Raw genomic sequence first — 13,151 nt, forward strand, 5'->3', positions numbered from 1 at the left:
TTTTTTGTTCAGCTGTGTTTAATGACGGTTTTCACGAAGATACATTTGCCTACAAAAACAGTATTAGGCTAAAGTTGGTCTATTGCGATGCTAATTTTAAGAAGTTAGAATAGGCAACAAGTGTGAGTAAGCATTTTGCATAAAGGTAAAACATGGCACAACATCACCATGCAAAGGGTGAGGTTTATCATTGTCACATATGTTCATTAGAATAGAGATAAATGATAAATCTGGAAAGCCATGCAGTAATCATGAACGTGGGCATGATGATGTTACATTTCCTTAATTCATCCAGTGTGAACCACATTTGAATGATTCAAATTTGTAAGTCGCTCTGGATAAGAGCGTCTGCTAAATGACTTAAATGTAAATGTAAATGTAAATTTGAATTATTCAAATCTTAATTCAATTTAGCTGGATCGTCTTAAATAGCCTCGTGTTGTTTAGGCTATGGTATAGGCCACTGTTGAACTTTTATGAAGTTGATACACACAGTTCGGTCACAGCACATACCTTTTTTGGAGAAAGCGCACGTGTGGTTGCCGAACGTTGCAGCTAGAAACGAACTGAATAGATCCGATGTGATTCGTTATTGTACATGTTAGTGAGGCATATTTGTTCTAAATATCCTTTTTCCATCTGAACGTTCCAAAACGCCCAGCAGGTATCGTAATGTAGCCTACGCCCTCTGGCGACGGAGTTTGATTATTACACTACACTTATTTCCAATGCACCCTATTTTAATCAGAATAATCTCTATGTCCAAATCATGTTTTTCTATAAGATTAATTATTGGGCGACTGGTAATCAAATGGCTTCTTGTTGGTCATTCTGTAGATGTTTGTATTTCTTTTTTCAACCCCACGTTTTTATGATGGCAGTGTGTCAAGCGCCGCTGTGGTGTGTGCGCCATGAATAATCTTGTGAATTACAGGATGCAAATGCTGTTGCCGGTGTCGAAACTGTAGGGTATTTTCTCTTTTGTCCAGTAGTGTGCTGGAGTGGATTTTCCTCTCCACCCCTTTTATGTGTGGTAGGACACATCCCTTCATAGCGACCACGGCTGCTGTCACCAACACCACAGCGCCGATGCTATCATAGGAGGACTGGATGACAATCTCTTTCGCCTATTAGGACATTGGATTTGAAAGACAGCTTTCAGCCATTTTATCATCGGTAAACTTTCGCTCTTTCTATCCCTTTTCATTTTGAACAATGACTTCATGAAGTAGGCTTACAAAAGCTAAATACGCCACGTTTGGATAAGATAACAGTGGCTTTTATTGACGCCAGTTTCCTGCTTTCGCACTCAATTCTAGCGTGTGACGACAGGGATATGGAGTTTGGGGAAGCAAATAAACTGGTTCGCATTTTGAACTATTTACACGATTTATCAGTCTACTGCAGCTAAACTGTTAAATCAAATAGTTTATTTAATTTTCCAGAACGTATACGCAGTCGCCAGTGATTGTGTTTTTATTAGGGAGTGAGTATCATTCATAACCCCCCCCTTAAATTTCTTGTTGTGGCAAAGCTGGTGAAATGACCAGAAATCGGTTTTAAATCACAAACAAGAGGTCGAATAGAAGGTCCTATATTGCTACACGGAATCTGGAACTACAAATGCAGTGTAGATAAAGTGATGATCGATGTCATTGTACAGATACAATGTTGCTGATGGGACACATTCCTAATGTTGACATGTAGGCAGTGATTTTCTCATTTTGTTGACACACATGGCTATCAAAAGAAGTTGTACTACTTAGCTAGTGCCAGGTGCATCAGCTTACCAAAGCATACAGGAAGCACACAGACAAGTCTCAGTTTGAGAGAGGTAAGTTACAATGTTCATTCAATGTTTCATTTAGTTTCGTATGAATAGTTACCTACTTTCTATGTATATAAATTCACTGTGACTTTTTGTTATTAAAATAATGCTATGCTACTGTTATACTGGGTATTAGTTAAGATAATGGTCTGTGATATCAGTAGTCTAACTAATACAGTGACTAAAATATAGTATGCTGCCCTACGATGCAAGCACATGCCATAAACCATTTTTTTTGTCATATCATAAAATAGTTTACCATTTTTGAATGGTGCATTTATTGTGCAAATTCAATTGAAGGAAAGACTCTAATCATTTTGATGGAAATACAGGTTCATTCGGAAAATGGGACATGTCAATCAAATGTGTTCTGTTGACTTGGCATCTTAGGTATGTTGTAAAACAACTTTTAGCTTTCTATGCCTTTCCATTCTCAAGCAACATTTTAATTATGTTGGTTCGTTGTCCTTACTGTACTGTATCATAGAAAAGTGTATTAACAGAGTAGAACACTCTGACCAAAAACTCACATTTGACCAAAAAAAGCAGAATTTTTCAGGAAATATAATTTTTTATGAAATGTCCTCCTTAAATCAGTGAGATTAGGATCTGTACTTATCTATTTGATAATTATTATAAGGTTTTTTATTTCGATCTTATCTTCTCGCTGCAACTCCCCAATGGGTTTGGGAGGCAAAGGTCGAGTCATGCGTCCTCCAAAACATGACTTGCCAAACCGCGCTTCTTAACACCCGCCTGGAAGCCAGATGCACCAATGTGTCAGAGGAAACACCGTTCAACTGACGACCAAGGTCAGCCTGCAGGCACTTGGCCCCCCGCCAGGCAAAAACAAACTTTTTTTCTCACAAAAATTACCAAAAAAAAACACAAGAGATGGATGAACAAGCTTTTTAATGTTTCTAAAACAATACATGTATTACTAGTAAGAAGCAATGTGGTATATTGTTTAAGTACATTTTTTTGTGAACTCAGTCTTATAAACAAAATATCACAGATGAGACAAAAAAATCGGTTACCGTGGTAACGCGGCTCGAGTCCTGTTTGTGCCTGTGAGATTGAGTCTGACTAGTAGCTGCATTGTCTTCTCTTCCCTAACATTTGAAACTCCAAACTTTGAAAAACAACCTAGTTTGTGAACAAAATAATGTAAATAGCCAAGAAAACTCAAGGACAAAGTCTCACTTAAGTAGACTTTCGTTTCAAGTAAATTAGACCAACTTTTATACCTGTGCCAGCGCTACTAAAAAATAAAATATTCACTCAGTTCATCAGGTGCCCCCAGCCCCCAGCCAGGCAGTGTTGCAGCACTGTGTGGGTTAAAGGTGCTGCATGATCAATCTGACATCTGTATGGGCCTTTCAGCATTTACGATGATATGGCCTCTGCACAAGACAGGGCATTCATACTTCTTGCGCTCCACCGAGCAACGCAGAGCTGTTGTTTAGGAAGTGAGTTTGTGTTTATACAGGACCTCTCGCACTCACGTTCCGTTAACCAATCATGTCAATGCGGAGCTCTACTAAGCCCTCCACGTACATTTTTGTTTAGAAGCGCACGGCGATGTGGTACAGAGCTCAATTTGGCCTCTGCGTGCCATACTGGCACCACATTTTCGGATCAAGCATAAATTGTCTCTTACCTGCCAATGCCAAAATCTACCTGCATTTGACTGGTGGTGGGTGTTCATTTTAGGCCCTGCTAAAAACTAACTTGTCATTTAGAAAACAGCCTATGTGGGGTTAATATGAGTCAGTAACATTTATTCTACTGTCAAAATGTACTACAAAGCGTAAATAGGATTCGTTCATAAAATCAGTCTTGTCCAAAACAGAGTTTTGTGAGACTTGTGGTCATTACTGCATCACAACGTAAATTAAGGTTGGGTTTGTTTCAACCCTACCCACATGCCCACAGCTGGCAGTAGCAAGTAATTATACATTCGGAGTGCAGCTTGCTCCTGACCAGATCAAAATGCCTGTGGTAAATTTGGGTTGACTTTGGATAGCCATATAAGGCTAGTTTGGGACCATCTGTAAATTACACAACTTACATGGGACAATATGTTAAAATTCCAACAGCTCCAAATTTCAATGACTTAAAAACCTCAAATTGTAGAAATGTATTTACAAATTGAAAGTGTTTAATGAGAAGTTGTGCAACATTAAAATATTGTCTCATTTGCATTGTGTAGTTTATTGACGTCTCTAACTAGCCCCGGAGATAGGCTATCCAAAGTGAAACCAATTTTGCCATGCTCTGGCATTAGCCGGAAAAAAATATTTGCCTAACTCTTTCCACCTGCAAACACAAGACACGAGGCACCAACATCGAACCACACCCCGAAACCAACTCACATTTGAAATCAGTAATGGCCACCAGCATTTCTTAATGAACCAAATCTAAAACGAGGCCAAATCAGGAATGCAGTCGCCCTTTAATGCAATTGACGAAAATACCCCTTACTTCAGTGTAAGTATAAGTACTGTAATTACATGCATGTTTTTTCAAAAGTCAATAGTGGATTTAAAACGTAACACAGTGACTGTAAAATATATATATATATATATATTATACAGTACCAGTCAAGTTTGGACACACCTACTCATTCCAGATTTTTCTTTATTTGTACTATTCTTTACATTGTAGAATAATAGTGAAGACATCAAAACTATGAAATAACACATAGAATCATGTAGTAACTAAAAAAAAGTGTTATCAGTAGTCTAACTAATACAGTGACTAAAATATAGTATGCTGCCCTACGATGCAAGCACATGCCATAAACCATTTTTTTTGTCATATCATAAAATAGTTTACCATTTTTGAATGGTGCATTTATTGTGCAAATTCAATTGAAGGAAAGACTCTAATCATTTTGATGGAAATACAGGTTCATTCGGAAAATGGGACATGTCAATCAAATGTGTTCTGTTGACTTGGCATCTTAGGTATGTTGTAAAACAACTTTTAGCTTTCTATGCCTTTCCATTCTCAAGCAACATTTTAATTATGTTGGTTCGTTGTCCTTACTGTACTGTATCATAGAAAAGTGTATTAACAGAGTAGAACACTCTGACCAAAAACTCACATTTGACCAAAAAAAGCAGAATTTTTCAGGAAATATAATTTTTTATGAAATGTCCTCCTTAAATCAGTGAGATTAGGATCTGTACTTATCTATTTGATAATTATTATAAGGTTTTTATTTCGATCTTATCTTCTCGCTGCAACTCCCCAATGGGTTTGGGAGGCAAAGGTCGAGTCATGCGTCCTCCAAAACATGACTTGCCAAACCGCGCTTCTTAACACCCGCCTGGAAGCCAGATGCACCAATGTGTCAGAGGAAACACCGTTCAACTGACGACCAAGGTCAGCCTGCAGGCACTTGGCCCCCGCCAGGCAAAAACAAACTTTTTCTCACAAAAATTACCAAAAAAAAAACACAAGAGATGGATGAACAAGCTTTTTAATGTTTCTAAAACAATACATGTATTACTAGTAAGAAGCAATGTGGTATATTGTTTAAGTACATTTTTTGTGAACTCAATTTTGTGAAACAAAATATCACAGATGAGACAAAAAAATCGGTTACCGTGGTAACGCGGCTCGAGTCCTGTTTGTGCCTGTGAGATTGAGTCTGACTAGTAGCTGCATTGTCTTCTCTTCCCTAACATTTGAAACTCCAAACTTTGAAAAACAACCTAGTTTGTGAACAAAATAATGTAAATAGCCAAGAAAACTCAAGGACAAAGTCTCACTTAAGTAGACTTTCGTTTCAAGTAAATTAGACCAACTTTTATACCTGTGCCAGCGCTACTAAAAAATAAAATATTCACTCAGTTCATCAGGTGCCCCCAGCCCCCAGCCAGGCAGTGTTGCAGCACTGTGTGGGTTAAAGGTGCTGCATGATCAATCTGACATCTGTATGGGCCTTTCAGCATTTACGATGATATGGCCTCTGCACAAGACAGGGCATTCATACTTCTTGCGCTCCACCGAGCAACGCAGAGCTGTTGTTTAGGAAGTGAGTTTGTGTTTATACAGGACCTCTCGCACTCACGTTCCGTTAACCAATCATGTCAATGCGGAGCTCTACTAAGCCCTCCACGTACATTTTTGTTTAGAAGCGCACGGCGATGTGGTACAGAGCTCAATTTGGCCTCTGCGTGCCATACTGGCACCACATTTTCGGATCAAGCATAAATTGTCTCTTACCTGCCAATGCCAAAATCTACCTGCATTTGACTGGTGGTGGGTGTTCATTTTAGGCCCTGCTAAAAACTAACTTGTCATTTAGAAAACAGCCTATGTGGGGTTAATATGAGTCAGTAACATTTATTCTACTGTCAAAATGTACTACAAAGCGTAAATAGGATTCGTTCATAAAATCAGTCTTGTCCAAAACAGAGTTTTGTGAGACTTGTGGTCATTACTGCATCACAACGTAAATTAAGGTTGGGTTTGTTTCAACCCTACCCACATGCCCACAGCTGGCAGTAGCAAGTAATTATACATTCGGAGTGCAGCTTGCTCCTGACCAGATCAAAATGCCTGTGGTAAATTTGGGTTGACTTTGGATAGCCATATAAGGCTAGTTTGGGACCATCTGTAAATTACACAACTTACATGGGACAATATGTTAAAATTCCAACAGCTCCAAATTTCAATGACTTAAAAACCTCAAATTGTAGAAATGTATTTACAAATTGAAAGTGTTTAATGAGAAGTTGTGCAACATTAAAATATTGTCTCATTTGCATTGTGTAGTTTATTGACGTCTCTAACTAGCCCCGGAGATAGGCTATCCAAAGTGAAACCAATTTTGCCATGCTCTGGCATTAGCCGGAAAAAAATATTTGCCTAACTCTTTCCACCTGCAAACACAAGACACGAGGCACCAACATCGAACCACACCCCGAAACCAACTCACATTTGAAATCAGTAATGGCCACCAGCATTTCTTAATGAACCAAATCTAAAACGAGGCCAAATCAGGAATGCAGTCGCCCTTTAATGCAATTGACGAAAATACCCCTTACTTCAGTGTAAGTATAAGTACTGTAATTACATGCATGTTTTTTCAAAAGTCAATAGTGGATTTAAAACGTAACACAGTGACTGTAAAATATATATATATATATATATTATACAGTACCAGTCAAGTTTGGACACACCTACTCATTCCAGATTTTTTCTTTATTTGTACTATTCTTTACATTGTAGAATAATAGTGAAGACATCAAAACTATGAAATAACACATAGAATCATGTAGTAACTAAAAAAGTGTTAAACAAATCAAAATATATTTTACATTTGAGATTCTTCAAAATAGCCATCCTTTGCCTTGATGACAGCTGTGCATGTCATATTATCTTTGTAATAGGATTTGGATATTTGTGGTTGTAAGGTATTTTAGATGTATTTCCCGAATGGATTGGGAATGCAAACAGCACAACACATTATGCCTATAAAGTACCTCAATATGTGAGATACTGATCAAAAGCGGTCTTGGATTATCAAATAACAGTATAGGTTAGTGTGAAAATGGGGGATATACTGGTGGGGTTGCTCTTTGCTGAGACATTAGCTGCCGATTGTGGCTTAAAGTAATTTAAATGTGTTTTATACACCCCGTATTTCTTGACAAACCTTACTTAGTCAAATAACTGTTGTTTTACAAAAAATCTGTACAATCGGTTTATTAAGGAGGGGTCCTAGTAAATAAATAAAGTTACCAACACGATCAGTGGTTCTCCTCTCAATCAGTGGTTCCCAAACTTTTTATAGGCCTGTACCCCTTCAAACATTCAACCTCCAGCTGCGGTACGGGTCAGCACACTCTCAAATGTTGTTTTTTGCCATCATTGTACGCCTGCCACACACACAAACACTATACGATACATTTTATTAAACATAAGAATGAGTGCGAGTTTTTGTCACAACCCAGTTCGTGGGAAGTGACAAAGAGCTCTTATAGGACTAGGGCACAAATAATAATAATCAATCATTTTGCTCTTTATTTAACCACCTTACATATAAAAAAATATTTGTTAATCGAAAATTGTGAATAACTCACCACAGGTTAATGAGAAGGGTGTGTTTGAAAGGATGCACATAATTCTGCAATGTTGGGTTGTATTGGAGACAGTCTCAGTCTTAAATCATTTCCCCACACACAGTCTGTGCCTGTATTTAGTTTTCATGCTAGTGGTTGCAAAGGGCATCAGTGTCTTAACAGCGCGATTTGCCAAGGCAGGATACTCTGAGCGCAGCCCAATCCAGAAATCTGGCAGTGGCGTCTGATTAAATTAAATTTTCACTGAACCGCATGTTGTAATTTCGATGAGGCTCTCTTGTTCAGATATCGGTAAGTGGACTGGAGGCAGGGCATGAACGAATCCAGTTGTTTGTGTCATCCGTTTCGGGAAAGTACCTGCGTAATTGCGCACCCAACTCACTCAGGTGCTTCGCTATATCACATTTGACATTTTCCTTAGGCTTTAGTTCATTTGCACACACCTGTGTGTTGTCCTTGTTAATGCAGAGAGAGAAGAGCTTCAACCTCTTAATCATAGCCTCAATTCTGTCCCGCACATTGAATATAGTTGTGGAGAGTCCCCTGTAATCCGAGATAAAGATCATTCAGGCGAGAAAAACATCACCCAGATAGGCCAGTCATGTGAGAAACTCGTCATCATGCAAGCGGTCAGACAAGTGAAAATTATGGTCAGTAAAGAGAATTTTAAGTTCGTCTCTCAATTCAATGCTTTGCCCCTTGATAACCAGCACACTTCTGTATGTTGTAAAAGCGTTACACAAGAGTTCAGGGGCCTTGCTTTAACAAAGGTAACCATTTTCACTGTGGTGTCCAAAACCAATTTCAAGCTGTCAGGCAGCAAGAGCCTCTCGGTGGATGCTGCAGTGTACCCAAGTGGCGTCGGGAGCAACTGCTTGCACGCGCGTTACCATTCCACTATCTCTCCCTGTCATGACTTTTGCGCCATCAGTACAGATACCAACACATCGTCGGTGAGCCACGTCTGTTGACTCATCTAGCTGTAATGCATAGATTTCACTGGCTTGTATGCGAAGCAGTAATTGTTTCAAAACATCTCCTGCCATGTCACGGATGCGTCGTGAAACAGTGTTGTTTGATGGAGAAATTGTCTGTATAGTTTTTTCGTCTTTTTCCCACAGCATTGCCCCAGCCATATCCGCTGCAGCAGGAAAAATTTAGTCCTCCACAATAGTATGGGGCTTGTCTGTCCTAGCCATTTGGTAGCTCACCGTATAAGATACTTCTAGCCCCTTCTTATTAATGGTATTATTCATTGCTTTTATACATGTCTTACTACTCGAAAGTTGTCTTAATTCTCACTTCAAATCCCCCCTGGCCTCTTTTTCATATTGCCATGTTTTGTTTCTAAATGTCTGTGCAAGAGTGGAGGTTTCATCGAGTTGTGAGAGTACTTTTGCACATATAACACACTGTGGCTGAGGAAAGGCTCTACTCCCAATATAAGTGAACCACCAATCAACGTAGTTCTCATCAGATTTGCGCCTCTTTGAATGTCGTAGTCTTTTTTTTTCGGGGCTTTCAAGCAGAACAACTTGTGTCGTCGACAGGTGCAGGTGTAGTACTGCTGGTAGTAGCAGTACTACCAGCAGAGCTGTTATGTGTCTCTTAATGGACTGTTTGAAAATGTGAAGAATCTTTTTATATTTTATTATGTGAATCACATTTTTATTTGGTGTAACCCCGACGGCATTGCGCGTACCACAGTTTGGGAATACCTGCTCTAAATGATGCATCATGGGTGAATACAACTTTATTTTAAAGAAATTAGGATATTTTACAGTGTTACGTAATTAGACACGTCTACAGACACTGTGTTGTAACATAATACATCTAACAGTTTAATGTCAAATTAAACTAAAATACAATTTTTGTGAGTTTATGGACAAACTACAGCAACGGATTTTGTTTTATTAAAATAAGTTAGGCTTTCTAAAGTCAAATTGACCCGAATTTAATCCAGACACATTTTGATAATGAGATTTTTGGGTGATAATGAACGCTAGTAAAACCAAATGCATGCTTTTCAACCGATCGCTGCCTGCACCCGCATGCCCGACTAGCATCACCACCCTGGATGGTTCCGACCTTGAATATGTGGACATCTATAAGTACCTAGGTGTCTGGCTAGACTGTAAACTCTCCTTCCAGACTCATATCAAACATCTCCAATCGAAAATCAAATCAAGAGTCAGCTTTCTATTCCGCAACAAAGCCTCCTTCACTCACGCAGCCAAACTTACCCTAGTAAAACTGACTATCCTACCGATCCTCGACTTCGGCGATGTCATCTACAAAATGGCTTCCAACACTCTACTCAGCAAACTGGATGCAGTTTATCACAGTGCCATCTGTTTTGTCACTAAAGCACCTTATACCACCCACCACTGCGACTTGTATGCTCTAGTCGGCTGGCCCTCGCTACATATTCGTCGCCAGACCCACTGGCTCCAGGTCATCTACAAGTCCATACTAGGTAAAGCTCCGCCTTATCTCAGTTCACTGGTCACGATGGCAACACCCATCCGTAGCACGCGCTCCAGCAGGTGTATCTCACTGATCATCCCTAAAGCCAGCACCTCATTTGGCCGCCTTTCGTTCCAGTACTCTGCTGCAAAAATCGCTGAAGTTGGAGACTTTTATCTCCCTCACCAACTTCAAACATCTGCTATCTGAGCAGCTAACCAATCGCTGCAGCTGTACATAGTCTATTGGTAAATAGCCCACCCATTTTCACCTACCTCATCCCCATACTGTTTTTATTTATTTACTTTTCTGCTCTTTTGCACACCAATATCTCTATATCACCTGTACATGACCATCTGATCATTTATCACTCCAGTGTTAATCTGCAAAATTGTAATTATTCGCCTACCTCCTCATGCCTTTTGCACACAATGTATATCGACTCCCCTTTTTTTCTACTGTGTTATTGACTTGTTAATTGTTTACTCCATGTGTAACTCTGTGTTGTCTGTTCACACTGCTATGCTTTATCTTGGCCAGGTCGCAGTTGCAAATGAGAACTTGTTCTCAACTAGCCTACCTGATTAAATAAAGGTGAAATAAAAAATCAATAAAAAAAACAAAATGCCGGCTAAAATATTGTACATTTATTGAAAATAAGACACAGTTCCAAAAATTAGAAATCTAGTTGATCTTTCATGCATTAAGTTAGTCATGCTGTGTTCATAATCTGTGAGTGACTGAAGCCTTTCATGTATTTGAATCAGTGAATGTTGTTCCCATCTGCTTGAGCATTGCTGCTTCTTGCAGAGAAAGTAGGAATCCAAACACATGAATGGTGAAATGTTCCATATGCATCATCTCCAGCACCACCCCAATGTCAATGTACACTACAGTTCAACAGTTTGGGGTGAAAATATTTCAGAATTCTACCCACCTTTTTTAAAATATATTATTAAATACAGTTATTAACTGCAGAAATATGGTCATTTTACAGTCACTGACTTGAAGTCGTTTTTCCCCCCACCACATTAAAGTCAGCCTCAAGCAGTGTTAATTACACCTAGATTTCACACCATGTTCCCATTTTGTACTGTACACAATGGTTTTCCTAGGCAGCATCAAGCAGACTATCACTGCATATCACTGAGGAATGGAAAGGGTTTGAATGTATGGCAACATCTTGCTTTCAAATCTGTTGCAGTATCAAGAGTAATTTTTGGATTGAAGAATAGAGGGAACCCAGATGATTAAATAATTGCACTGTTGAAATCTGCTAATTCACCAAGCTAGATAAAGCCCCATCAAGGATTTCATCTCAGAAAAATATGTCCATGACTCACCCTATTTTGCTGCTTGGTTACAAGCTGCCATAGCAACAGTAGCACATTTTCTGGGAGGCATGTTGAGCTATTTTGAAAAACCTGTTTGAATTTGATTGAGAGGCTGCTTTTGGAAACTCTTGTGCTATGAAACAACAGAGAAACTATACGGCTGGAAAAGCTAAACAAATCCAATAGTCATACTTGTAATTCAAGTCAGGTTATAAGCCAAGCTCTTGACCATTTATATGACTACTACCGAGGGTAAGCTGTCTCTGTGGACAACATGAATGGGTCTCTCTCAGTGAGAGGAAACCTTATCGATCCAATGGTCATAATTACACAACAGAGTCATGGCCATTAGCCAAGCTAAGGTTTCGCTCCTCTCGTCTCCAGTGGGCTATAATCTTGGGAGATGACGGATGGACACATTGGGAAGATTGGAACCTGTGACCCTGCAGTCTAAAGACACCATGGAGCAAGGCTTCAGCTTCAGCACACTGGTGAGTCTTGTCAGTCAGTGGTGAGGGTACTTAGGGTGGGGCGGTGAAGCAGGGAGGGGTGAGCTGTGTGTGGAGTGGGATAGGTTAGGAGAAGAAGAGGTGGTGTGAAAGGAGGGGCTAGAGGGCTCTCGTCTTGGGAATAAAAGGATTCAAGGTTAGTATAGGAAGGCTGGGGTGAATGAGTTTACTCTGTAGAGGGTGTTTATGAGGGTCTGGGAAGGCGTGTGGGTGGGTTGTATTGATTTATTCTGGGGGGTTAGTGGGTTTTGGGGGTCCACTCCAACGGTTTCCTCTGACTCACTCCCATTAGTATTCCCACTGCAGCTGCTCTGTCATTCAGACTCATCTCTCCATTCAGGGCCATCCCTCCATCCTGCGTTGGGAGAGATGGATGGAAGGAGAGAATGGGGGACAGAGCGGATGTTAGCCTCTTCAGACTTTACTTCCGCTGCTCATGAATAGATGATTAGACAAAGGAGATGTTATTATTAAGCCCTCAAAAGAGAGAGTGCTCATGCCTGCTTCAACTATCACTGCCAAAATGATGTCTAAATTTGACACTTTTGAGTGTCCAAACATTTCCCCCATTATTATGCCCATTATGTTCTGCGAGCAATGGTTCTGTCTGCAGTCTTGGTCCATTTCCCCCTGTAGAGTCCAGTAGGATCTTGATAAGACGCCCACATTCAATAGTAACCTTATGGGAACTCTGCAGCAGCAGTGTCCAGTGTGTACTCTGCTGCGCTCATTAGTATGGTGCAGAGCAGGGCCGCTCAGGCCAAAGCGGGGGCTAGCATAGCAGCGAGCTCAGAGGGAGCAGGCTTCCGATCAGCTCCCCCCTTAATCCCCCCAACCCCCGCCCACTGAACCTGCACTGGCCGCCCTGTCCCAGTGAAGGATGAACAGTGATGATGTTGTCCGGTCATGTGACCAC

The 13,151-nt window shown here is 40.1% G+C and overlaps 1 protein-coding gene across 6 annotated transcripts in view; it reads left to right on the forward strand.

Moving 5' to 3' along the window:
- Positions 1-13,151, forward strand: part of LOC118357471 (AMSH-like protease) — a 28,273-nt gene that overhangs the window by 466 nt on the left and 14,656 nt on the right. Inside the window, exons 1-3 of one of the 6 annotated variants that reach the window (XM_035734610.2) lie at positions 519-1,176; positions 1,751-1,834; positions 12,111-12,217. In XM_035734610.2, coding sequence (XP_035590503.1) covers positions 12,137-12,217 — 81 coding nt within the window. In that variant the 5' untranslated portion in view covers positions 519-1,176; positions 1,751-1,834; positions 12,111-12,136. Of the gene's footprint in view, positions 1-518; positions 1,835-4,156; positions 4,319-6,732; positions 6,895-12,110; positions 12,218-13,151 lie in introns of those variants that run through there. The other 5 variants (XM_035734608.2, XM_035734609.2, XM_052478263.1 and 2 more) reach the window with 5 other exon arrangements.

The sequence above is a fragment of the Oncorhynchus keta genome, chromosome 24, assembly GCF_023373465.1.
Source record: "Oncorhynchus keta strain PuntledgeMale-10-30-2019 chromosome 24, Oket_V2, whole genome shotgun sequence".
Classification (NCBI taxonomy): Eukaryota; Metazoa; Chordata; class Actinopteri; order Salmoniformes; family Salmonidae; genus Oncorhynchus; species Oncorhynchus keta.